Below are 26,833 nucleotides of genomic sequence, written 5' to 3'. Positions count from 1 at the left end.
CTGCAGAAACTCACTACTGTTTTCATGTAGGCTTTCTGTGGACCTTGTAAAATCTGTTATTTTCTGATCACTAAACAGAGTATTAGCAATTACTAATGACAGATTTGTTGATTCATTTTGTGCAACCAGGAAACAATATTATGCAAACATCCAATATAATATATATAATTCTTATTCAACAATATGTATCTTTGGTTGCAACTCACATACAGTATGAACTGCATCATAAAATTGTTCACACCCTTTTCTGAAGAGAAGTCAACACAAGGTAACTTTTCTGTAAATAGTTTAATATTAAATAAAAAAAGACTCCCATATAAAAAAGAAAGCTACAGTCCACAATTTAATCGTCTTTTTAAACATAAGTATTGAAAGCAAGGGGTAGAATGAGAAAAATACTTAATTACAATTCCCAGAAAAAATTCACAATTCATTGTTTTCTCTCGTCTCTTCTCTAACAATATAAAATCAAAATAAAACACATTAACTGTACATATGTACAAATCTCCAAGTGTAGAAATTGCATAATCTGCTTTCTTTTTCACTTTATTTTTTAAATACAGCTAGAGATGCCAGTACTTGGGGCGGGGCAGTGTGTGGAGGAGAGCTCAAACAGTGATATGAGACAAGAGGGAGGATAGTACTTCAAATCCACAGTAACACACGGACTCAACAGATCCACGTAAGACATCATAGCTCTCTGCGTTTAAGTTTTCCAGCCATTCGTTCATACAATCAAAGGACATACTGTACTTCTTATAAACTCAGGGTTCCTGCAAATATTCTCTTTTAAAATTCAATCCACATATTTATCTCATGGCTGGAGGGCGGTGGGGGTTTGGGTAGGTGTTGTGTCAACATATAACTAGTCTCCATCACACCACAGCTACAAGTAGTTCTTCATGGCATCAAATGAGACAGCATGTGAACTGTAAGTGGGTTATCAAAGTGGGACAAATGGTGCTCAAAGTTTTTCTGAAGTGTTCCAGATTTGTTGTGGACAATTTCAAAAACTGGGTGTGGTCAGACAAAAAAAAAAAACGTCATTTTTAAAATTAACGTTTTCTCAGTTCATAAAACTATTGGTGACATACAAACCATTAAAGGAAAATCTCACAGAATGTGGAATCAAGATTAAAAAAGTGTGGCAAGTGGTTGATGAAAACTGGCTAAAAACCTGATTGGGTGAACCACATTATTTTCTTGGCTTGTCCCATACAACGGTTATTTCATACTGAAGAAGAAAAGACACAAGTCTGTTCCTTCTTATATTCTCTTCCAGCACCCCTCACAACGTTTCTTTAAAATTCAACCGCTGTGTCTCTTTATGTTACTAACAGACAGGGTCTTGTTCACTGAAATAAAAATAAATTTGACTAAAAGTTGGACAGTGAGGGGCTCAGCAATAGGTGTCCAACACACACTCAGACACAAACATCCACACACATACAGACACACTTTCGACAGAGAGCATCGTTCAAGTAGATGGGCTTTATCCTGACTCACAGTTACACACTGATGAGAAGAAAACAGTACTCTTGCTTATTTTTTGTTTTCTCATTGACATAATTCTAACACCATAATTAACAGATCTCTGATCACAATGTCAAGCAACCATTATTTTGTGAACTAGACCTAAGAGAAGACTTAAGTGAAAAAGTTTCCACAAACTCTCTCCTTCTTTTCCTTTTCTTTTTTTTTTTTTTTTAACATTTCATAAATTACATTTTCAAACTAGATCTCTCCTATGTGTTTTTCATAGTGGTTGCCATAAAAATGGTTGACATGACAACAACATAATATTAGTGCAGTTGAATTATAAAAAAAAAAAGGTCTAAACAGTGGTGATGATAGTGGAGAGATGGAGGGGGGAAGAGGGGCGTCTGGCCACCTTTGATTGGTGAACAGGTCTGACTGACAGCTCCCTCCACTAATCACTGCCTCTGAGACCTGGCACCTCGTCGCCTCCTGCCACGGACTGACCTCTCAGGCTTCAGCAGTGCTGTCTGGAACAAGAGAGAGAAAGATGACAGTCACATCAGGCCTGTCTCCTGGTGGAATGACTTTACCACTGTGGTCAGAACTGCACAGTCACTCCCAGATATCCAGCGCTGAGCACAGACTTTCCCTGGAGCAAACCTTTCATAGCCAGAGTGCAGTGTAGACTACAAAACATGATGCTCCAGCTTGCACAGATCCACCGTCTTTGCTTTTCACTGTTTTTAGGAATCTGAACAAAAACTTGAAGCCCACTGCTTTTGAGGTTAAAGGTTCATTCTTGACCTTGATAGAACAAATCTTACTACAAGATAAGATTTTTTTCTCAACTGCTGTTTTGAAGATCAAGAATGAATCTCAGCTGTTTAGTCAACACGGATGAGAATGGAAATTAAATCATCTGTTATTCTAAGACAAATGAACAGCATTATCTGCTCATGAAAGTCATGTGATCTTTTTGACTGGTATTGTTTTCACCTTGTGAGTCTGTGTGTGTACTCATGTAATAACTCCTGGGTTGGAATGTCAACATCTTGGTTGATGTGTTTTTTGTGCTACTCTCTGATTCTGTGGTTTTTCTGCACTGCACTGACCCAGTTTCCTTGGGACAAGCAAATTAAACCACTGTCATTTACTGTTACTTTCATACAGTATATGAAAATCTGATGATATGATAATGTTGCATGATTCTACAATGGGGTCTTACCGTAGCCTTGGTTTCCTCTAGTGCTGTAGCATCCATGTCTCTGAAGTCTTCTAACACATTCTGTAGCCTAACAAAGTAGGAACACACTAGTACTCAATACAGCACAATTTAGCCAAATACAGTTGTAATGAAGCATCAGCAAAACTAAAAGCTTGTCTTATGCATTGAAGATTAAAGAACAAGGTCTCCCTGTCCCCATCTGAAAAATGAACCGTTAACAAGACAACTTACGTTTGTTTCCTTTTCCTTCCTCTTCTGGCTCCGCCCGCTGCTCCTGCTTGATCCTTGGTAGGTAGAATCAGAAATCACATTACAACACCATCATGATTTAAAATGCAGCCACACAAAATTATCACAATGCTACATCCCTCTGTTTTAACAGTCTTAGGTTCATTCCAAAGTGCAAATTCTGATGACTCATCAGGTTGATGATGCAGAATCAAACACTTACCCTTCCCTGTTCAGTGTGCAGCAATGTCCCAGCTGTCTCCTCACTGGGCCTACCACTGCATCCATCCATGGGACTAAGGTACCCTGAATGGGGAAGGTGCCCCTGTCTATCCCCCCCTGCCTCCACGAAAGGGCACACAGCTGCAGCAGGCCCAGTACAGTCTGTCTTAGCCTCTTCCAAATATATGGGTGGCATAGGAGGTTCTGGGTGCGTATGTCCCTCTACTATGACTGGCTTCCTTTGTAAGGGTGACGTAGACCCATCCTCAGTGGGTTTGGGCGTCCCCTGGGCTGGGGAATGGGCTGCTGCTTCCAGGCTGAGTCGGGATAAGTCTGGGTTGCGGAGGGAACAGGCCCTGCGTGGACTCAATGAGACTGGGGAACTTGCCTGTGGCAGAGTTGGGACAGAGGTGGATGGGGTATGGTGCGCCACAGGGAAAGAAACCGGCGGTAAGGCACAGAAGGGTGAAGTGGGGTCAGATGGACCCAGATGGGCCCCGTCTTCCTGCTCTTTAGCATTGACTTGAAGGAAGGAGGTGTAAATCGTGTCCATGAAAGATGTGTAAGGATCGATCACAGCCCTGCCCTCAGATTCTCGCTGGGGGGGTGGGGTGGGTTCTTGGGCAGGGGCAGGACCTTGAGGCAGAGCTGGAGCAGGACTGGGAACCACATCAGGAGTAATCTGACTGGTTGGAATATTTTCCTGTGGAGCAGGGTTTTGTGTTTCTTGCATTGAGACTGGCTTCTCTCCCTCTGAAGGTGGTGCAAGGTTCAGCTGGGGAAAAAAGGAACAAGTTCACTTCAATCAGGCAGTCAAATATTCCCAAATAAATATTATGAAGAACAAACAACATGTTTTCTCTTTGACACAAAACAATCCAAAAGCTATCCACATTTACAAATCCATTAATAAGCCACAGACAATCTATAACAGCCCACTGCGTATCTGCCATCACAAAGTCCCATCCTATACTTTTTAACCTAAATTTTTACCTTTTTACGTAAATGTTAAATACGTTTCTGACACTTTAAAGTAACAGCTATAGAGTACAACATTTGCCACACCTTTTTTCACAAGCTCCTTCATCAAAACAGTGAAGGGCCTGGTTCAAAACTAATACATTTCTAAGCTTAAATTATTGACAATATTTCTATGCGTCTCCCCCTGCTGAGAATGAGAGAGGTACAAGCAAAACAGGACACACTCAGGTAACATAACGTCCAATGAGTCAGAACTCAAGAGTAATTTACACTAGTGGGCACAAACAGAATACATGCATTAAAACACTCATTCACATGTGCTGTGAAATGTTTGCAGCGTAGAGCCCAGCTGTCATAACGGACAGCAGCAATGCAACACTAGCATGCTGATGTGGAAAACACAGTAGAATGCACTAAAGAAAAGCTCTGATTTTGACTGACACCAGTCTTTAGGATTGGCTCAGGATATCTCCAGTTAAAGTATCAATTGAACAATCTAAGTGCACACATCTCAAAAATTTCACTGTTTTGGCCGTAGCCAAATGATATACTTCATCTACTAAGCTACATTCCAGTAACCTACCTGTATGTTGTTGAGCAAGTTAATGGCCCCATCTGGACCCTGCAGCAGAGGCATGCCCAAAGCAGAGGTTTGGACAGGGGGTAGGAGGATGGAACCTGTTCCAATCCCCACCATGTTATGGAGGCCTGTGATGGCAGAAAGATCTCCTACAGAAGACACATTTCAAAGATGCACTGATATAATGGCTTATTGCTACAGAATGGCTGCAGTGTTTTAACAGAACAGATGATATGTTCCAAACACAGGAAAGACACGTTACAGAGTGTGGGCACTTACTCACCTAATACAGCAGGGTTGAGCAAAGTGGGAAGTAACTGCTGGAGGATGGGGTTGTCTTTGCCTTGGAGAGATAGGGGTATGAGGGTATCAACACCAGCATCAGTAGGTACCTGGAGAGTAGAGGACAAGAGAGAAGATTTGAGTTTCAAGGTAGAGACAGGGCTGGAGACATACACAGAGGCAAGTCTTCAATTTCGTCAAAATAAAAATGCTTTCAAAAATATCTGAATTTACAAATACATTAAGAGTGACAGACTGCAATCAATCCAAACAGATCATTTTGTTTGTGGAGGGCTTCATTTAAAAAGTAGTTTAGGGAAAAAAGCAACTAACACAAGGCAAAACAATGGAGCAGATCAGGAAATGAGCTCATAGGTTTTTCAAGGGAAACTAAGCGGAGCTCAGAGGAAAGACCTATGGGAGACAAGGGAGCCTACCTGAGGTTGGGTATGTTGGGTTTGCTGTGCAGGAGCTAATTGGGTGTGGGGAGGTGGGTGGAGCTCTGCAGAGCTCAGGGCAGCAGTGAGCAAGGCAGGGCTGAGGGGCAGGAAGGCTGCAGGGGGAGGAGGAAGAGTGGCAGGAAGGAGCAAAGACTGCAGGGCTTGGATCGTGCCCTCAGCTCCTGGAGGAATGGGGAGTAGACCCTGGGCGACCTCCAAGAGCCCCGGGCCCGTTAGGGTAGATGGATCCAGGAGGCCAGAGGCTTTATCCAGGGTTAGTCCCTCCAGTGTGGTGGGGATCTGCTGTGGTTGCTGGAGAGGAACTTCCAAACTGACCTGGCTCAACTGACCCAGCCCAGACAGAGGCAACAAAGATGCCTGCTGTTGCCCAAGTAACAAGGAGGCCATAACCAAAGCCTGAAGGCTGGGTTTTTCTGTTAGCCCTAAATCAGCCTCCTGTCCTGGGGTAGGGGTTGTGGCTGGGGGTAGGAGCGGGTTCAATAGGCCCAAAAGGTTCAGAGGCAACTCTCCTTGAGCACCACTTAACAAGGGCAACAAGGGAAACAGAGGATTGTTGTTTATATGTTGTTGCTTCTGTTGTTGATCCTGGTTTTGCTGCTGCGTCTCTTGTTGTTGAATCAGTAAATGCTGTTGCTGCTGCTCTGATTGCTGCTGCTCTGCAAGATTCTGTGGTGTTTGTAGTGTAGCACTGGCAGCGGGTATCTGTGTATGTTGTCCTCCCAACCACAGCCCCCCTAGGGGCAATGAAGCAAGAACTGTAGGGTCCAGGAGGGATGGTACCCCTCCTGTGGATGACAGAAGCTGAAGCAGCTGCTCTTGGTTCATAAAGGGGAAGGCCTCTGCCAGATGTAAGGCAGGGGTTGAGTCACCCACAGCTGAAGGAGTCGGGGGGTTGTTATTATCCCCAAGACGAGAGGTGATGGGCTCAGGGCTGGGGGCTGCTGGAGGTTTGGTCACTGTGGAGACCTTCGGGTCCACACATCCAGACTCGTCTGCCCCTGCAGAGGGAGAAACATGAATCATTCACCTCTGTTCAGGGTGACTCACAAATCAATACAATAAATATATTTTCTCACATAGGATTTAACTGTGTGGCTGAATCTGGGGCAGCAGTGAGTGCTGACAGTGAGCTAGAAAACAGCATTAAATTCACAAGCTAGAAATAACACATCAATAAAACACACTCATATCGTCCCAAAGCAACACCCATAGAGGGCGCAATCATGAGCCCTGAACCATCTTAAGACATATGGGCATCTGTAAAGCCTAACAGGGAAAGCTCAGGACCACACACAAAACTCACATTAATCACATTTGTATAAGCAACATTTTTGAAAGGATCTTCTGTATAGGAACATTTTCAATAAACTGCAAATCTCTACAAACCGATTTACTTCTATATGCATTCAAAAGTTCAGATATATCTTTAAGACTAATGACACACTTCCGACTAAAGAATATCCTCACCTGCAGTGTGATTTTCTTGGGAAGACATGTCAACATCAATGGTGCTATTGGGGGAGCTGCCCTCCCCCTGTGGCACAGTAGAAGATGCTGCGAGAAGGGCCAGGACATGGTTACTAAGATCAAGAGGCTTTGGGGAGGTGGATATTGCCATAGTAACACTGCCTTGAGAATGACTCAGGTCAACTGATGTTGATAAGCTGTTACTACTGAGCTCCATTGCCACAGTGCCCTCTGGTGCGGCTTCCTGCAAAGGTGCCTGGGAAACAGAGTCTATTGTAGGAATGTGATTTTCAGTTGGTTGATGCTTGTCTGAGGGATTTGGGGACCTATGCTGAGATGGGCTGCTGCTATTGTGTAAAGTTACATTTGAGTTGGGCACCACTATTGCAGAAGGAGAATGTCTTTGTAGAGGATTTGACTTAGCAGACTGAGGGTGTAAATGAGACTGCACTGATCTGAACTGATAGGAAGTGGGGGGAGGAGAAAGCGGCTGTGGCACCGAGAGCTGAGAGTTAGTGTCATTGTTTAGGCAGGGTGACCGACTCTGCGGGTGCCTGACGTTAGAATGAGGAGTGGGAGAAGAGGGCGAGAGTCTAGGGCTCTGTTTATTAGTGTGTCCACCTCCTTCAACAGACTCAGATCCTAGCTGAGCGGACGCAACGTTGGATGCTGATGTTGAGGCTGTGGCCTGTGCATTCTGTACACTGAGCAGGTGTAACAGAGCAGACAGAGGCTGGGTTGGAGGATCCAAGTCAAGAGGTGTAGGAGTCAGACCTGTAGTGAAATCCAGAGCCTCATTTTGTCGAGGAGGCCTGGAAAGGTGTGCTGTCTGTCGAGAAGCAGGGAGCCTGGGCATCTGCCCGGGGAGGAGATGATGATGGGTTTCCAACATGACAGCATTCTGGTTCTGCACAGTTGAGGTAGAGGAAGAGGAGGAGGAGTACGAGGAGGAGGGGGAGGAAGACGAGGAAAGGTTGATAACTGTAGCAGAAACAGCTTCTCCTGGTGGGGTCTTCTGTGGCCCATTAGCCTGCTGCTGGGTGTCTCTAAGCATGCTGAGAACTGTCGGAGACCGCCGTTGCCTCTTCCTGTGCGACGCATTGCGCTCCGCTGTGGGAGGCAGGTGGGGCAGAGAGGGAGCCAGGGACTGGGCCAGAGCGTGGGATGGAGGAAAGAGGATGGCAGAGGCTGCTGCAAGGGAGGAATGGGGAGGCTTGGTAGAAGCAATGGAGGAGGGAGGGTGGCTGTTATGTAAAGTGCTGTTAGTTACCTTTGATGACTGTTGCTGCTGTGCCTCTTTCAAGACCTCCAGAGAAGAGGGCAAACTTGCTGGGTTGCTGGTCGCATTTGAGCTCTGGCTCTGGGTTATCTGGTTAGCCAGTTGAGCCTTGGCAGCTGCAGAGAGCAAGTTACTTGCAGGAAAAGAAGCTGGATGTGGCATTTTGCCCTGATGGTTGTGGTGGTGGTTCAGAAATGCCCCCAGAGGCAAATTAGAGGGACCTGCAGAGTTCAACCCAAAACCTGGTGGTCCTGTGCTGGAAGTCTGACTCATGATGCTCTTTGAGGTCTTTGAGGAGAGAGCATGAGGGTTGCTACTGCTTTGGTTGGTCAGTAAGGAGGGGTTACTAGGGTTTAGGAGATGGTGGTTCTTAGTGCTGCTGTTGCCTGAGTTCTTAAACTGCTCCAAGATATCTTCCAGCTTGTACTTGGGGAAGTGGGGGCTGGGGTTTGGGGAGCCACCAGGGAGAGGGGAGTGTGGAGAGGAAGAGGTGGATTTCCTCCTCTGAGACAAGTTACTTCCCATCTGTCCTCCTTCTGCTAATGTTGAGCCTCCGCCCTGCTCAGAGAAAGGGGAAGGAGAGGCTGAAGGGTGGTGGGTCCGCTGGTGAGGAGAAACACAGTTCATGTTATGGACAGAGGGTGAGAGGGAGGGAGATGGAGAGAGGGTGGAGCCTCCCACAATAACACCATGAGGGTGATGAGTGTGAGTATGTCCTGCTCTTCCTCCTGCACCAAGTGTCATAGGGGAAGAGGGAGGAGGTGAAGAGAGGGGCCCTAGCCGAGGAGAGCCAGGGGTCTCCGGGGTTTTGGGTGTTCTTTGACCTTGACTGACGTTCTGAGGTGTGGGGGTGCGGGGTGACCTCTGGGCAGCGCTATATGAGGGGAATGAGGAGTTGGAGGAAGAGGTTGAGGATGCAGGTAGAGGAGGAGGATGGTGAAGCCTTCTCAAAGTATCCAAGGGATGGTGAGAGTTTGTGGCTGTGTGAAGAATGGGGGAGGAACCATTATAAGGGTAAATAAACTGGTGGGGGGATTTGGGACTGGCACAGGGATTTGAGTGAAAGTTGTTGTGGGGTCGAGCAGGGACTGGATGGAGTTTGGGATGGTAAATGCCACGGTCCTCTTCTTCCTGCTCCATGAGTTGGCCCTTTGGATCACGGCTGTCCCCTCGACTGCTCACCTCTGAAAGTGGACACACACACACACACACACACACACACACACACACACACACACACACACACACACGTCTGAATATTCTGCCATAATGACTGACTGAGCGAGTGTTCAGGAAGAGCATCCTGATGTTTACACATACCATATTTTTACGCTGAATTTCTGCTATTTCCAATGTGGAAGTACATTACTGCTACAAAATATCAGTAGTTTCAATTCTGTGTGGCTGACAGCTGCTACACTGACCAGCACTTATTTTGTCAATCCCACACCCACCTTCTCTCAGAGGATTTCCGGCCATCACTGCCTGCTCACACAGATGCAAGATCCCTCTCCCACCCACTCCTATGGTGATTCTGATCACACATAAGTGTTTTTTTGTTCCCCAAATCAAAAATCTGTCTGGCGCCTTCCCACAGAGAAAATAAGATACATTTAGCACTTTTATGGATTTTGCCTGAGGCAGCAGAAACTAAAAATGTCACTGTGTCTCTGATATCTAATGGAAATTGCCATATTAACAGACACAAACCAGACAATAAAACGTCTTCAGTGTAGCAGTTGGTGTTATTGCTTACAGGACTGATTTTGATGTCAAATTGTTTAATGTCCTTAAAACACAGCATATATATATATTTTTTAAAAATAAAGAGAGAAAGAGGGTGAGTGAGAGAGAGAGAGAGAGAGAGAGAGAGAGAGAAAAGAAGTGGTTTCAGAGGCATGTCTCATATACTTATTATAAATTAAATCTCATCTCCAATTCATCCCATGGTGAAATAGCATGTGCTCTCACACACATAACAGCCAATTTGTGTTGGGTACTGTGGGAGCTGCAAGATCATAGACCTGTTGCAGCCCTCGATGTGAGGTTACTACAGTGCACAAAGCACACTCAACACACTCAACACTAAGATCAATAGATTTGGTGGATAAATTGCAGATTTTGACACCTTACAAAGAGACTCCATCACACCAAAAAGAGTTATTTCAACAGCTTTGTTTATGAATTTATTAGACTGTTTGATATTACAATGCTCAATGCTTACCTGAATGATGTAGGTTGGGAAAGGGCAGCTGTGAGGCCTGCATACTGCGACACAGAGCAGCCATCGCTACCACTTTCCTGCGGTGGTTACACAGTTTGGTCATGTCCTGCTCTGTTTTGCCTAACGGTTGGCTGCACTGTTCCACCATCACTCCCACAGTAAAGTTGAATACCTGCAGGATACCAGACAAAAGAGAATTCAACAGAATTCAGAGAGAAAGCTTTTCCTGACGTTTCATTAAATTTAAGACATCTTAAAGCCTCCAGTGGAGGTGTGTCACACTCATGCATGCATGGATACTCACACAAAGAAAACAAAACACACAACTGTTATTAAGACTAAGTGACCCACCACACTGATCAAGTGAGTTTTAAGAGGTTAAAAGGTCCTCACCATGTTGTTTAAATATGTGTAATTGCACAATTAAGTGGCTATTAATTGTGGATACCACACTAGTAATGTTTTAATTTGTATTCGTAGAGTGAGAAGAGAGGCTTTTACCTTGTGAATGATGAGTGGACACTCCAGGCCACATTTGCAGGTACCATCAGTCAACAGATAGGTCTTGACTTCGTCCAGAGAGGACAAGGCAGTGCCACTGGGACTACAGGAAGAAGGCAGCAACACCCAGTTGTTACAGAAAACTCAAAGTGAATTGAAAAGGACATGTAACAAGACATTTTCAAAATAGAGCAACGTTCTGAGAAGCAAACCTGAACACACATCAAGATCCCCACATTTAAAATCCCATTGACATTTGAGGATTTACAGCCACCTACAGGACCACATACACAAACAACAAACTGTTGTGTTTTAAGTGGCTCTTCAAACAAGAACAGATTATGCACAGTACACATGATATTTGTGGTGATGACAAATTAGCGTTATTATAAGACCTATTATAGTAGAGTTGATTAAAATGTGATCTCAGCTCCCTGTCACCATGTTATATCCTATTAGGGGTTATTTGAATGATTGATAATGCAGTTACTTGGCTTGGTAGTTAACGCTGACTTAACTGATCACACATCAAGGTGAAAGCCTATGTATAAATAAACTGCTGTTACATTATATCAGTTCCCCTAGGATGGAGTTGTAAGTTAGGGTTAGAGTCAGAATCAGGGTTAATAAATTGCATTTACAACATGTCTCTAAATCCTATCCAAATAATATAGAAAGTTAATATCTCTGTGAGGGAATCTGCCTGTTATCTTTGAGATTGACAGTTTTTGCATGCATAGTAAGGCCCACCTGCAGGAAGAAGAAAACACGTGCATGTGTAATATCTACCATCTTTGTATCAAGATGGATCTTCCGAACGTTGTTTATTTCACAGACATGTGTTTCCTTACATATTCCTATCAAATGAGTGAGTTTGCTTTAACATTACTTAGTGATACTCACAAGAAGTTGCAGGACTGCTCAGTGTCCAACATAGTATGTTTTCCCATTGGCCCACTTGGCCAGTAGATCAATTTTACAGGCCCTTTGACCCAGCAGCCAAAAGTCAAAATAAATCAATAAAATCTTTTTTTCATAATCTAATAATTATAGGCATCGCAACACTTACTGTAAAAAGATCATTCAATCATGCACTTACACTATATGATATTAGGTAAATATAATAATAACAATTGTACTTCTTCTCATTATTAGTTAAGTCCCTGCTTGACACAAACGACATCTTGAATAATGAGGCAGTTCACAAATTTGGCATGGATGGGAACAATAATCAAATGAACCCTTTCAGGCACTCTGTGTGTTGAGGAAGCAGCAAACAAACACCATCATCTGATGCCAGTCACATTGCTGAAAACAAATCTAATAGCGGATAATAAAACACAGCTGAGCACCACACAGCAATAATGTTAGTACTGGACTTTTAACTCAACCTCAGAAGTTAGCACAGGGGTTTAGCTCAACGCAGTCCGCATAAACTTTTTCTGGCCCTGGGCCCCAGGCCATCAATTATGTGGGACGCTGCTGTTCTCCCCTCGCCAAATGATAATCCTGAATCTGGGATCAGCGTTGCTTGCTTCATTGTTGACACCTACCCTGTGCTTGTTGTTATAATCATTGTGCTGTCATTATCAGGTATAGAGTTTTGTATGCTTTACTCACAGGTGTGTGAATTGACCTGGATATGAGGCATCTGTAGCCCAAACAATATGGGCCTAACATTAGTTAGAGAAAAGACAGAGCTCTCTTTTCTCCTCTTGTGTAAAAAACTAAAAAACAGCAGCAGTCGTCATATTTTAAACAGCTCATTGCTGTTTCAGTGATTCAGCCATCATGTGCATCTCAATTTGACTAGTTGAAAAAATGACCTTCTCTTGATAGCCAGAGGTCCTACACAATTTTATATTTAAAATGTCACATTTTGTACACTTTTACTTCGAACAAGATCCAAACCACTGTTCAATGAAATATGTGCATTCCAATCAAAATGGTGTCTTCTGTCCTGGGCTAGCCAAGGAAAATAAGCCAAAGGGAAGTCTTTATTGGGAAAAAAAATGACTGCATCATCATTTTTCTTGGTAATATCCGCCCAAATATGGTGGCACAACCAGCATTCACATTTCTCCAAAATGATTTATGTAGCTTACACACACACACACGAACACACACACGAACACACACACACACACATTAATAGGCCTTCACATCAGAATCATTTGTTAAAATATTGGTAAATATCTGCAAAAAGTATACATGTGCTTTCTGTTCAACTACACCAACACACCTGACATAGATTACCCGCCCGCTCTCCATTCTCCTCTGCCAGCCGATGGGGACTTGTATTGCAGTGGTGTGGACCCCATCCTTGTCCCCAGTGACAGTCTCACTGCCTCCCATCATTTTGTAGCTGCAGCCTGCCAGCACCTTGGAAAATCAGCCAATGTTAATACATCTTTTCTTTTAATCCCATAATAATAGAGTTCAATTTCTTTAAAGAGCCAAGACTTTTGCTTTGAAATGTTAAGTATCCACTTTGAGTCTATAGACACAAAACAAGGATTTTTCACCAATGTCACTGTCTAAAATGTTTTGATGTGTTCATAAAGTTACAGGCTAAAGTTGTCTCATAGCATCACCATTATTCAATAATGAATTTTACTTTTGTAATCTTATCAATGACGTTTGAATGCCATTATGGAATGACACTACCAGAATTACCACTGCTTATAAAATGCAAGTTTGTGGCTCAGTGGGAGTCACTAAATAAGTAAACACATGCATGTATAAGATGGATAAACAAATATCTCTGCGGTCTAAGGAATAGCAATGCTCTAATTAAAGAAAACCTGAATGCCAGATGTGTGGCACTCAAAATATGAAGTAAACACTGCTGGGTGTGACCATAGCAAAAGAAGTATTTCAGTGTAATGCCAAGGTAGAGAAATAAAAAAAGAATAACTGAAGCACTTTTTGCATACCTTGTCATCTTTGGGAAGCCAGGATCTGTTTTGGCTAGGGTATCCACTGTCCAATGTGCATGCTGGTGGGTTAGAAGCACACAGACTGCCAGTAAATCTGACTTGAGGCCCAAACACCTGGACTTTCCCCAGCTATGAGGCAGCTCCTCAACTTAGAGGATGACTCCTACAGATGAATTTGTTCAGTTCACATCAGAGTAGGGGCTTGGATGAAGATGGGCAGCCTGCAAAGAAAGGTGGAGGTGGATTATGTAATCTGACAGGGATAACCAGGGTAAATAACTCACGCAATAAACAGTTTCCTGCAATTCATGTGATTCAAGCGTACTTAAAAATGTTGCATCAGTTGCATTATTCTTAAAAAAGAAAACAACTTCTGAACAAGCTGCGGCTACTTTGAAGTGGGAGAGTGTGTTTTGATAGGCCCGTGGTATACTGATGTTTAGTTACAATAAAAAGCAGCCAAGAAGCTAACAACCTAGCAACATGGACGGAGCTTAAAATAAAACCTTAAAGCAACTGAGCTCAGGTCAACATATCTGCAGTGTGCAGCCATGGAACAATATTTCCCCAGCAACACGGCAGAAGGCAGCTAGGCTAACAGCTAAGCTAATAGGCTACCCTACTTTGTACTGTGTTGTCGTGACAGCTGTCAGGCGCACAAAACACTCCAATGCGAAACTCTTGCGTGTTAGCTACAGTAACATATAACGAGCAATACACAACACAGCTTTGCAAAACATACTCAATGAATGTGGACACCAGATTGCCCTTACTTATTTAATGACAGGCGTTAGCTAACGTTTGTGTTAGCGGAACCTGTGACCCTCTCTCTGCCTTCTGGCGAAGTTTTGGAGTCCTGGCTTTTCTGGGTCGCGGGAGAATCAAGAGTTAGCTGGTTAGCTAACAGACTAGCGGAGTGTTTTGAAAACGGCTGATACTTAAATAAATAACCGTGAAATAAATCATTCGGCCGTTCAAATCACGTATTCGCGCGATTAGTCAGCTCTCCGCGTTTATGCAACGTCTGCCAGTCGGATTTAAAAACAAAGGGCAATAACGCTTCATTTTCCTGCGCCTGGGAGGTCGGTGCTAACGCCAGCAGCTAGGCTAGCAGAGCTAACTGACTGAAATTTACTTGATTGTGGAGAGTCCCGACAACACCGGAGGATGTCCCGTTCCCGCTGCTCGGCTATCCAGCCGTCACTTTGCTCTCTGTTCTGCTAAACCGTCTTGCAGTGATATGTATTCCGAAAACCATAATAACGGCCCATGTAATCCCAAATTCACAGTTGCCCACTGGTTTTTTTTTTTCTTACAGATTCCGAGAAAAAAAAATAATGGAGTTTTCTGTCGGGCATGCGCACTCAGTGCTCATGGAGTATTGTACCCGACATGCACCGGGACCTTTGTAGTGCTCCAGACAGACATGAGAGGAGCAGCCTGATGGAGGACATGATAATGACACAATAATAATAGGCTCGGGATTCATGTCTGCAGCTCACAATTATGCATTCATGCTCACCTGTCTGCACTGAATTTCAGCCCAGAAAACACGTATTTTATCTTATATCCATATATTAGTGTATAAGTGTATAAGTATAAGTGTGAAAAGAAAATCTCGAGTCCCCCTCTGGTGGAGCAACCCTAAGTTAAAAAGTAGCTTCTTAATGCATTCATTAGTTCAGTTTACATGAGTTTACAAGATAGTTGGAAAAGGGGGTGTTCAGTTGGGGCACAAAGCCCATGTTTATACTAGGACCATTCAGTGGTTTAAATACACAGCATTTCCAGGTTGTAAATACACAACATTTGCAACACACATTAATATTTCTAACATAAAAAGCAAAAACTCTGATTTTAGTGACTCACCGTCAGGGTAATGGTGACTTGCTCAAATAATGTATATGTATGTAATGTGAAAGTGTGAATCTGTAGACCTGTGACAATCATCGAGATGAGTTAATACAGACAACAATAATTCTCCAATTTTGTCTAGTGCAAACAGTAAAAATGTGACAAGTCCTGGTCCATTGAAGCACAATACAATATTGCATAACCCATAACAGGACAGCAGCCAGAGTTTTAGAAACACAGAGGTCAAGAGTAAAAATTTCCCCTACGCAATACCAACCTCCAAAACAAAGCAAGATGTTTTCCATTTTATTTACTTTTTTACCTTTTCCATTTTAAACTATTTTTTGTATATGTTATTTAATGATGATGTAATTTTAAACAGTGAAATAACAGTGTCTTCATTGGTAGCTACGACCACAATAATTCATATACACAGTAATTCATATACAGCATTGATAGTAATCATCAGATAAAATTTGTGCATTGTTTGCGCTATTCATGGGATTAAAGGACAAGGACAGTGAGCAGTATGAAAGGCTTAGTGTGTCTCTGTGATGTGTGTTTCTGTTATTTGTGAACAAGTGGGACAAGGGGAAAGAGATGTGTATATGTGTGCAATGAAGACAGAGAGAGAGAAAGTATCTGATTTCCTCTCGTCATCGGTGCTCAGTCCGAGGTCCCCAGCTGTCGCAAACAGTCAGCTTGACACATGAGTGCTCAGCCTACCAAGCTCACAAACATACACACACAAAATTATAGATAAGCACACAAATACAGACGTATGGTCACACCCTTAGCCTGAAACTCACTTTGGAACTCACCTGGACAGACTAAAGAAGGAATAAAGAAGGTGGTCCCGGCTGTGCGAGTGTTAGAATCCCGAGGGCCTGAAGTGACGAGGCTGGTTGGTCGGCTGGTTTGTTAGACTCAGATCCACTGACCATACAACACTCCATTCATCGCCAGCAGGTGAAGGACTCATTCACAGAGATTTACCAGCACACTGGGTTTGTAGTTTCTTCTTTGTGATCTGTGTGAATTTTGACAACAGGCACGTTCCAGGATTGAAGCATGGACTATTCTATTATAAAAAGTGTTAAAGTGTGTTTATTTGAATTAATTCCAATGGAACAGTTAGGTTACATAAAGCTCTGAAATACTAGATGAACAATTGCCATTTCGGGAATGTTTTTTATTCACAAAGACTAATTTGTATTGCTGTGAATTTTGCTTTTCTTTTCCTGACAGGAAAGGGCAGCCATATTTAGCTGTGATTAGATTCAATTTCACAGTCCTTGAATAGCTTGGGTCAAGTGGATAAGTGCATTCGCACAGTATGTGTGTGTGTGTGTGTATGCAATAAGTGCACAGCTACATGTAACTTTTTTATGTGTTCATACAAACACAAGAATATGTCCTGTATATCTGCACTCACATGTCTGTGTCTTAAACAAGAGTATCACTTAATCACTTAATTTGCTGCCTGTATATTTCATTCAGTTGTGTTTGATCAGAGGTTTGCACATATGGCTTGTGGTGCTTGTTGAGTTTACCCAGAATATGGGAAAAGACATAACTTCACAAAAAGATAATAAAAAGAGGAAATGCTTTAAATTAGTAATTATTATATAAATATCTTTGTAGGTGAGGAAGCTCTGACATTGTCCAACAAACACCATCAAACACCATGGACCTGTGAGTACATTTTCTGAAATCACTTCAATTTTCTCTGCAATACAAACATATTGCTTGCCCTACTTTGCCAGCCTGCGCCTCTCAACCATCGCTGCAAGTCTCCACTGAAATTTTATTTGGTTAAATGTTGGTACAGCACGGACTGAAAAGCACCAAAGCATCATCATCATAGATCATCCATGTCTGTCTATATTCACATACAATAATGTTAAAGCAACTCTAAGTTCTAACTCTAAGTTCATTTGAGTATCTGCCAGAATAAATAAACACTTAACTATTTTAAGGTGGAATTGCAATTTGATACGGGCACAAAGCACGTCAGCTACATCAGGTCACTCCATGGCGTTATCCTGTGAAAACTTCTAACCCCAACATTGGCAGTTTTTAAGTTCATATGCCTATGCTTAAGTATCACATGTTCACCTATGTACTAACAGGAAATGAAAAAACTAAAGTTAACACATTGAAGATACAACAGAGTAATGATACAGCTGCATGATCTGATCTTACTCATTGCTGTGCTTTTTTTTTTCTTTGTGTGTGTGTGTCAGGGAGGATGACAAAGACTCAGTGGATATCCATGACAACCCTCCAGCTCCTGACAATGTAGTGAGGGAGGACGGAGACACCGTGAGTGTCAGGACTATGTCAACCCCCCCACCGTTAGCAGTGCCATTCCTGAGCAGTTTTAAATAGCCACCAGCTGGGACAGGAACGCAATGTAGAGTCAATTGGAAAAATATGAACTCTGAGTTTGGTGTGTCTGTGTTTTATTCCCCTGTGGGTTAAAGTCACATGACTGACTTACCTGCAGAGGACAATCATTGTAGGTTTAATTAGAAGGGTGATTCTTTAAATCCTGAATAGTACTACTCTGCAGTTATGGTTAATTCCAATAAAAGTATATTTGAAAAAAGGTGCACCATTCAATGCCAGTCCTCTACCCTTGGGGCTTTGGCTGTGTAGTCCAATGTGTGAAGAATACAGAAATTAAACAGACTCTGGAATGGTCATCAGTTCTAGTATACACATTTCAACACAACATATTTGACATGATGCTAAACTGCACTGTGCTTTAACATATCAGGTCTCCAATGATGACAAGTGGGCAAGACTACAGAGCACAACAATTTGCCACAAAACATTTCACACAAATTTGACATTTAATCACTGCGCCTTTCTACTGACCATGATACACAGGCAATGTTGGCAAACGAGGCTAATATTTCAACATTTTTACATTTTATCCATAACAATACCATGTTATTCACACAAACCTAGTCCACATTATTATGTTTTTTTTCCTCTTCAGGAGCAGCATGAAAACGTTACCCATGAATTGGGTATGTGTGTGTATTTTTTTAAATGACAGTCTGAGTCTTTTGTGTCTCCAGGTCTATTTCATATATGAGGAGGAGGTGGAGGTGGAACCAGAACCAGAACTTCCTCCTGATCCAGTTATCCGGGTCAACGACAAACCCCACAAGTTCAAGGACCACTACTGCAAGAAACCCAAGTTCTGCGATGTCTGTGCTCGCATGATAGTCTGTATGTACTGGAAAATATATACGCAAACATCAACAACATTATATTGTATTTTCTTATAATGTTAGCCTGTGTTCTACACACAGTATAAAGCTTTCAGAGTCTTTTTCTACTGACCCCACAGAAGTTCCATTGTTTATCTTTCAGTGAACAACAAGTTTGCTCTGAGGTGTAAAAACTGCAAGACCAACATCCACCACTCATGTCAGTCATATGTTGAGTTCCAGAGATGCTTTGGCAAAATTGTGAGTCCTGTTCCTCCTGCTGTCTCGTGCTCTGCGAATGGATTTCATACTAAGCCACTAAACTTATTCATATTCCCTTTACTTTTTCCCAAGGTAAAACAGGTAGTTATCACTAATACTGTTGGAAACATTCAATCGTGATGTTCTTTTTTTTGTTCCATCTAGCCACCTGGCTTCAGAAGGGCCTACAGTTCCCCCCTGTACAGCAGTGACCAACCAGATCAAAGTGAGTCAACTGAGTCCTGAACCATAGTGTCTCATGTATATCCAGGCCTAACCTTATATTCAGGGCTGTAGGTAACATGAATATGACTTATGTCATGTCCTCATTTTGTTTTTAACATTTAGTAGGTTTTGGCCACCAGGAGAGTTTAAACAACATTTTGACCTCAAGTTTCTTTTTTTTTTTTTTTTTTACAGAAGAAAACGAATAGTTAACGCAGTAAATAGAATTTTCCAGTGAAATCCCTTATCTCCATATTTAGTAATCTAGTCTTCTTTTAGAAATTTAAAGGAGCTATTTGTAAGTGTTATGTGCTATTGTTACATAGCCAGCGTTAGCATTAACAGCTGTTTACTGTCCTGCCAAGAGCTTCATCAGTTGTTGCATTTGCAATACAAAAGGTTATAAAATGCCCACGCTACTGGAAACCACATTGACTCAGTACTGGAGTGAAGACAAGCTGACTGGACCAGAGCTAGCTGGTTGGCATGCTATCCAGTAGAGCAAAAGAAGTGATAGAAATAGAGGCAAATCAAGAGGGTTGCTTTCAACTGCTGAAAGGGAATGAAGTTTGATACTGAACATGCCATGTTTCCCCTACACTGGTAAGTAAACAGCTGCTAAAAAGCTAAAATACATAGAATTCCCCCATAGAAGGAACCACCAATGGTCTCCCTCCCCCTGTGCCTGGACTCCCAAGCATCACCCCTTTTGTGAGAGCAGGACAGCTTCCAGTGATCAGAAACTCATCTTTCCTCCAAAGATCAGTACAACTAATCTCAGACTGGACCTGATCTTGTAATCAACCTTGCAGAAGTTCCTGTACATAGAGGAGCTAATGGCACCATAGGAGGCTGCAGTCGGGGAAGCTAATGAATGCAAAAGCCTGAAATACACAGACATAGCAGCCGAGGCCAACAATTTGTCTGGCATACCCAGGTGCTCCCAGTAGAGGTTGGGTGTAGAGGATTTGTAGCAACATCAACAACCAGGCTCCTGAAGAGTATGGGGGATCGAGTCAGGTCACTATCAGAGGCTGCTGAACGAAGAGGCAACTGGCTTTGGAGGAAGAGGAAGGACTCCAACTGGGCTGCAAGAGGTCCAGCATGAGGGGTGAAAGTGGAGGGGCGCACACCTGGGAAGCCAGGAGTTGCTGTTGAGCCCTCTGGAGGTGTCGTGGGCCTATCAACGAACACCAACGAAGGAGGGTGTCCACCTAATGACTCAGATGAAGTGATTACCCCTCCCCCACTCAAGATACAAGATGCCGATTATTCTTAGGGACTGTAACAACAAGTCCTATGAGCTCAACTTTCAATGATGATCAATGTTGATGTCTGGTCAAAAAGTTGTTGGACTCATGACCTTCTAAAATCAAGGCGACGGCCCTCATACATCATATTTTGCTCTTCAATAGAATATTTGTGTAAGAATAATTGTTTAATTATCTGTACCAATAATTATCTGACTAACTACTCTGTCCATGACCAGACAACCCGAACCGGAATGACCCCGTCTTTGATACCCTGCGGGTCGGTGTCATCATGGCAAACAAAGAGCGCAAAAAGAATGAAAATGACAAGAAAAATGTGAGTGTACAATACACATCATAATCAAACCATAACAACTGACATTCTCAGAAATAAAACTTCACACGTTCATTCACTGACACCAGTGGAAAAAAATGAATCAAGTATAAATTCACACACAAGATATTCAAGCAAACACAACATTTTGAGGGGATTTGATGTCATGTATTGATTAATATATGAAATATGATATTTGTGTCCAGTGCATATTTTAACATATTATTTATTTTGTTGTCTAGATGATGATGATGATGGAGGAAGAGGAAGAGGAGAACCAGCAACCTAAAGAGAATGAGGAGGGAGGAGAAGGTACAAAGAAACAAATAAATTAGATGGTTAGATGATTTCTGTGGTGAATATTAGTTATGTTAAAAATTTACATTTTGCCCTTAATCCTCTATTGAACATGGAATTTAGTAAAAACATACACTCCGGAAGATGTTCTGTGTAATGAAAATACAGAACAAAACTAGGATGCTACAAATCCCAAATGTAATGATAGCATGAAATGAGCCATTCTCAGTTTCTAAATAGCTGGATTTAAAACCTTTACCGTAAAAAAGCAAGGCCTTTGCTGGTGACTCTGATGTCTGATGTTCATACAGGAAAGCCTGATGATAAGAAGGAGAAAGGAGGAGACAAAGCAGATGACAAGGTGAGAAATCACTGAAGCATCTATGCAGAGTAACTAATGCCCTGTTTTACCAGCTGCACTACTCTACCTCCACCTGTTTTTATTATAAATCAGTATCAGTTGTTATATGCAGTAGCATCTGTGCTGTTTCATCAGCAGAGTAAAGGTACATTCTCCCAGTCCCACTATTACCTGGCTCTCTATCGCTTCAAGGCCATTGAGAAGGACGACCTCGACTTCCAGTAAGTTTGAAAGACAAAAATGCTTAACATGCAGTAATTGCAATTACATTCATTCAGTAGAAATCATTTATTCTTTTATTTATTCAAGTAAATCTACCTTCATTTTCAATAAGTGAAATGTTGAATTTAATTATTAAAGAAAAAGGAAACGCTGAAAGACACTGATTGTATATGTGTTTATGTATAGCCCTGGTGACCGGATCACAGTCCTGGATGACTCCAATGAAGAGTGGTGGAGGGTGAGTTTAACTTCAATCTGAATCTGAACTGTGCTGATTCTGTACTGTCCCTCTGTGTTCTTATTTTCCTTGTTTTGTGCTGAAGTCTGTTCACTCTATTCTCAGGGAAAGATGGGGGATAAGACAGGCTACTTCCCCACCAACTACCTCATTAAAGTGCGTGCATCAGAAAGAGTTTTCAAGGTGACACGCTCCTTTGTAGGGAACAGAGAGATGGGACAAATCACACTGAAGAAAGATCAGGTAACTGCACTAATGTGTGTAAGTGTACGTATAACTGAACAACAGCAATAACATGCAACACTGTAATACGTTTTTCATGTGGTCGTGCTATTGTTGCTCACTTATAGGCTGAAAAGATCTATCTAACAATAAGGTTTTTCCTTTCCTTAGAGATCTATGAGAATAAAGAAAGCAACATCATTACATCAACCTCCTGTCCAAGTATAATGTTAATCTTATCAATAATAAGTTAATACTGATGACACTGTGGTCACTCTGTGTTTTAGATTGTGGTGAAGAAAGGAGATGAGAAAGGCGGCTACTTGAAGGTCAGCACTGGACGCAAGCTGGGCTACTTCCCTGCTGATCTGCTGCAGGAGATCACTGTGACATAAAAAACCAGGACATGCAATGAAGGAGCATCCAACACTCTTTAAATCTCATTACAAACTAGTGCCATCAATGTTGAGATCCTCCTAATGTTTCAGCCATTTTCTATATTTGTAAAAGAAATTGCTCTTGTTGTTTCTGTCACTGCAGAAATATACTTGGTTTGATCTAATTGTGCCTTTGAGATGAATGATTTGACAGTTTGAAAAACTAATAGACGGTCAGATGTTTTAAGTTATAATCTGCTGACTATACAGTAGCTTGCATTGAAAACCTGGAGAGCCTTGCAGAAGTACATAAAGCAATTCATTAATTAATATGAGGGTAAACAACTAATAAAGGCTTAAAATAAGATTAAAGAAATGTAGCCATGTATTTCTAAATCAATTTGAAAAAACTGTTTTTAAAGGTATCATAGATAAATGGTGGCAGGGGTGGCAAATGGAAAATTAATAGTGAATCAAACTGTAAACACAAAGACTCCATGTTTAGTTTTTAGGGTTGTTCAACTAGCTCTTTAGTCCCATTTAACGTTACTATTAATTTACATTTTACTGCTTGTTCCAAAGCCATTTCAGCATGTACATAACTTTGTATTAAAAGAAATTGCAGAGACAATTTTCAAGATTGGGTTTGCATGTAATTTCATATGTGATCCTGACAAAGTGCAGAAAATCTGTCTAAATGTGTAAAAAAGCAAAAGTGCTTAAATGGTTTAATATGTTTGCACTTATTCCTGCTGATAGTTAGTTGAATGCCTGAAGTATACATGTTTTAAATATTAAACCTGAAGTGCACGGCTAAATTATTTAATTGTTTCCAAAAGGCAACATAGTACTTAAAACCAAAATAGACGATAGAAGGAGATGCATCGAGTTTCATTAAGTTCACAAATATTTCCTTGTCAGAATTTGTTGCATTTACAAATAATTTTTTTCAGATCTTGTCTTTTGACTTTCTTTAACTGTGATCTGCAAATTGGCTTAATAACCTGGTGATGTTAACCATAGCCAAAGCTTATGATAGGGTCTAATGGCCTTGCATTAAGCAGTCATGCAGTATGTTTTGCATTGATATACTTTTTTCCGCCATTATTTCATTGACACATTTCCCCCAAATCAATGACAGTTTTATGGGAATAAAAACAAACAAATAAACAAAACTGTGGCAGCTGTGGCACATTCATAGGGAGAAGTCTGTAGTCTGGAGCAGCAGCATTTTAAGCAGATCTTAAATCTGGGGTCCAAGAGAGGGGCTTTAATGTAGTGTAGATGTTGGTGGGTGTTTCAAAGAGGTGTTGAAACTGTTCCTCCAGGGGGCTCTGCAGTGAAGTGACTAACCTGTTAGTCTCCAACAGATCACTCACATCCTTATTTCTACACAGAATCACAGAGGAAACGGATGTCTCATCTTGGCACACTGTGCGTGTTGCTTCCTCAAATGGCTCTAACATTCTACAAATGAATATGGCAAAAGATCCATGCAAATCATTGCACCCACATTTCCAGTGATTGTCTGGGTCATTTGGCAGTTCAGTGAATCTGGGGCTCCTGATTGGAGATTCAGGCAAACAGGTGGAGCCACGGCTGGTAAGGGGTGAGGGGCCTGGTTTGTTTGTGATCTCCTGCTACACTGAGTGCTACAGATGCCTGCCACATTGTGATGTTTGTAATACATATGGTTGTGGTCGCTGGCGGTTAGATGCCCTAAATCCTTTCCTCTGCTCACAACTCCCTTACATATGTTGCACACCACCTTGGTCACGTCATCATCACAGGTTTCCAGATGGCACTCTTATTCCTCCTTTGCTTTTTCATTGGTGGTCTGTCCCCCACGTGTTGTTGTTGATAACCACCAGCAGCAGTGTCAGTCTGTGAAATCCTCAGTCTTTAAAACATCATGAGTCTCTATGACTGCTTTCAACTGATGACTTTATTGGCAGAATCAGCTCTGACTATAGGAACAATGATCAGCAGATTACAGGATGATGAGATTTTACAAGTGGACCTTTAGCTGCTCCAGATATAGTCCCTCTTCCTCTCCTCTCCTTCCCTTAGCAGCAGCAGCAGCAGCAGCAGCAGCAGCAGCAGCAGCAGCAGCAGCAGCAGCAGCAGCAGCAGCAGCAGCAGCAGCAGCAGCAGCAGCAGCAGCAGCAGCAGCAGCAGCAGCAGCAGCAGCAGCAGCAGCAGCAGCAGCAGCAGCAGCAGCAGCAGCAGCAGCAGCAGCAGCAGCAGCAGAGCAGCAGCAGCAGAGCAGCAGCAGCAGCAGCAGCAGCAGCGGCAGAGCAGCAGCAGCAGCAGAGCAGCAGCAGCAGAGCAGCAGCAGCAGAGCAGCAGCAGCAGAGCAGCAGAGCAGCAGCAGCAGCAGCAGCAGCAGAGCAGCAGCAGCAGCAGCAGAGCAGCAGCAGCAGAGCAGCAGCAGCAGCAGCAGAGCAGCAGCAGCTGCAGCAGCAGCAGCAGCAGCTGCAGCTGCTGCTGCTGCTGCTGCTGCTGCAGCAGCAGAGCAGCAGAGCAGCAGCAGCAGAGCAGCAGAGCAGCAGCATCATCAGCAGCAGCAGCGGCAGAGCAGCAGCAGCAGCTGCAGCAGCAGCAGCAGCAGCAGCAGCAGAGCAGCAGCAGCAGCAGCAGCAGCAGCAGCAGAGCAGCAGCAGCAGAGCAGCAGCAGCAGCAGAGCAGCAGCAGCAGCAGAGCAGCAGCAGCAGCAGCAGCAGCAGAGCAGCAGCAGCAGCAGAGCAGCAGCAGCAGCAGAGCAGCAGCAGCAGCAGCAGCAGCAGCAGCAGCAGCAGCAGCAGCAGCAGAGCAGCAGCAGCAGCAGAGCAGCAGCAGCAGCAGCAGCAGCAGCAGCAGCAGAGCAGCAGCAGCAGCAGCAGCAGCAGAGCAGCAGAGCAGCAGCAGCAGCAGCAGCAGCAGCAGCAGCAGCAGCAGCAGTAGAGCAGCAGCAGCAGCAGCAGCAGCAGCAGCAGCAGCAGCAGCAGAGCAGCAGCAGCAGCAGCAGCAGCAGCAGAGCAGCAGCAGCAGCAGCAGCAGCAGCAGAGCAGCAGAGCAGCAGCAGCAGCAGCAGCAGCAGTAGCAGCAGCAGCAGCAGCAGCAGCAGCAGCAGAGCAGCAGCAGCAGAGCAGCAGCAGCAGAGCAGCAGCAGCAGCAGAGCAGCAGCAGCAGCAGCAGCAGCAGCAGCAGCAGCAGCAGCAGCAGCAGAGCAGCAGCAGCAGCAGCAGCAGCAGCAGCAGCAGCAGCAGCAGCAGCAGCAGAGCAGCAGCAGCAGCAGCAGCAGCAGCAGTAGAGCAGCAGCAGCAGCAGCAGCAGCAGCAGCAGCAGCAGCAGCAGCAGTAGAGCAGCAGCAGCAGCAGCAGCAGCAGCAGGCAGCAGCAGCAGCAGCAGCAGAGCAGCAGCAGCAGCAGCAGCAGCAGCAGCAGCAGCAGCAGAGCAGCAGAGCAGCAGCAGCAGCAGCAGCAGCAGCAGCAGCAGCAGCAGCAGCAGCAGCAGAGCAGCAGCAGCAGCAGCAGCAGCAGAGCAGCAGCAGCAGCAGCAGCAGCAGCAGCAGTAGAGCAGCAGCAGCAGCAGCAGCAGCAGCAGAGCAGCAGCAGCAGCAGCAGCAGCAGCAGCAGCAGCAGCAGCAGCAGCAGAGCAGCAGCAGCAGCAGCAGAGCAGCAGCAGCAGCAGCAGCAGAGCAGCAGCAGCAGCAGCAGCAGCAGCAGCAGCAGCAGCAGCAGCAGCAGCAGCAGCAGCAGCAGCAGCAGCAGTAGTAGTAGTAGTGTGTGGTCTATGCGTTCTACAAAGTCGGTGCAGAGGAGCTCCTCATCTCTCTGGTAAATGTCAGTGATGTTCACAATAAATCCGTGCACAACAGAAACAAACCTTCTTCCAGCCTGTCCGTGCCAGAGACAGAGTGGTCTCATGTTTTAATGGAGTTTGACATTTTCTCTGTCTTTCCTCTGTTTTGCTGCTGTTTGCGCTTCTTCTCTATCTTCTTCTTCTTTTGATTTGATTGGTGGTTGGCAACCAGCTTTCAGGTGCATTACCGCCACCTGCCGTACTGGAGTGTGGAGCATTAGAATGGAAGGAAAATAATAATTAAAAACAGAAAAGAA

At 43.5% G+C, this 26,833-nt stretch overlaps 2 protein-coding genes across 5 annotated transcripts; one reads left to right on the top strand and one right to left on the bottom strand.

Moving 5' to 3' along the window:
* Positions 1-269: 269 nt before the first annotated feature.
* Positions 270-15,205, bottom strand: mbd6 (methyl-CpG binding domain protein 6). 2 transcript variants are annotated; one of them, XM_056385544.1, is made up of 13 exons: positions 15,004-15,205; positions 13,866-14,089; positions 13,172-13,311; positions 10,930-11,032; positions 10,429-10,600; positions 6,926-9,388; positions 5,435-6,456; positions 4,999-5,107; positions 4,719-4,864; positions 3,156-3,929; positions 2,936-2,988; positions 2,705-2,771; positions 270-2,006 (listed from the first exon to the last, which is right to left on the bottom strand). In XM_056385544.1, exons 3-13 carry the CDS (start codon positions 13,285-13,287, stop codon positions 1,935-1,937), a joined length of 5,097 nt encoding a protein of 1,698 aa, XP_056241519.1. In that variant the 5' UTR covers positions 13,288-13,311; positions 13,866-14,089; positions 15,004-15,205; the 3' UTR covers positions 270-1,934. The 2 variants fall into 2 exon arrangements, with proteins under 2 accessions (XP_056241519.1, XP_056241520.1); XM_056385545.1 differs by lacking the exon at positions 15,004-15,205 and adding an exon at positions 14,642-14,946.
* A 1,210-nt stretch (positions 15,206-16,415) lies between these two features.
* Positions 16,416-23,364, top strand: stac3 (SH3 and cysteine rich domain 3). 3 transcript variants are annotated; one of them, XM_056383920.1, is made up of 13 exons: positions 16,416-16,691; positions 17,367-17,417; positions 17,969-18,047; positions 18,812-18,965; positions 19,110-19,207; positions 19,373-19,433; positions 20,922-21,019; positions 21,259-21,328; positions 21,625-21,674; positions 21,810-21,895; positions 22,083-22,134; positions 22,240-22,377; positions 22,644-23,364. In XM_056383920.1, the coding sequence occupies exons 2-13, from the start codon at positions 17,410-17,412 to the stop codon at positions 22,749-22,751; spliced, it is 1,002 nt and encodes a 333-aa protein (XP_056239895.1). In that variant the 5' UTR covers positions 16,416-16,691; positions 17,367-17,409; the 3' UTR covers positions 22,752-23,364. The 3 variants fall into 3 exon arrangements, with proteins under 3 accessions (XP_056239895.1, XP_056239896.1, XP_056239893.1); XM_056383921.1 differs by having other exon boundaries at positions 16,417-16,729; positions 21,813-21,895; XM_056383918.1 differs by having other exon boundaries at positions 16,417-16,729.
* Positions 23,365-26,833: the final 3,469 nt, after the last annotated feature.

Source organism: Seriola aureovittata, chromosome 9, assembly GCF_021018895.1.
Source record: "Seriola aureovittata isolate HTS-2021-v1 ecotype China chromosome 9, ASM2101889v1, whole genome shotgun sequence".
In the NCBI taxonomy this organism is placed as follows: Eukaryota; Metazoa; Chordata; class Actinopteri; order Carangiformes; family Carangidae; genus Seriola; species Seriola aureovittata.
Note: the sequence above shows the minus strand (reverse complement) of the source record. Positions and strands in the feature narration are given on the sequence as shown.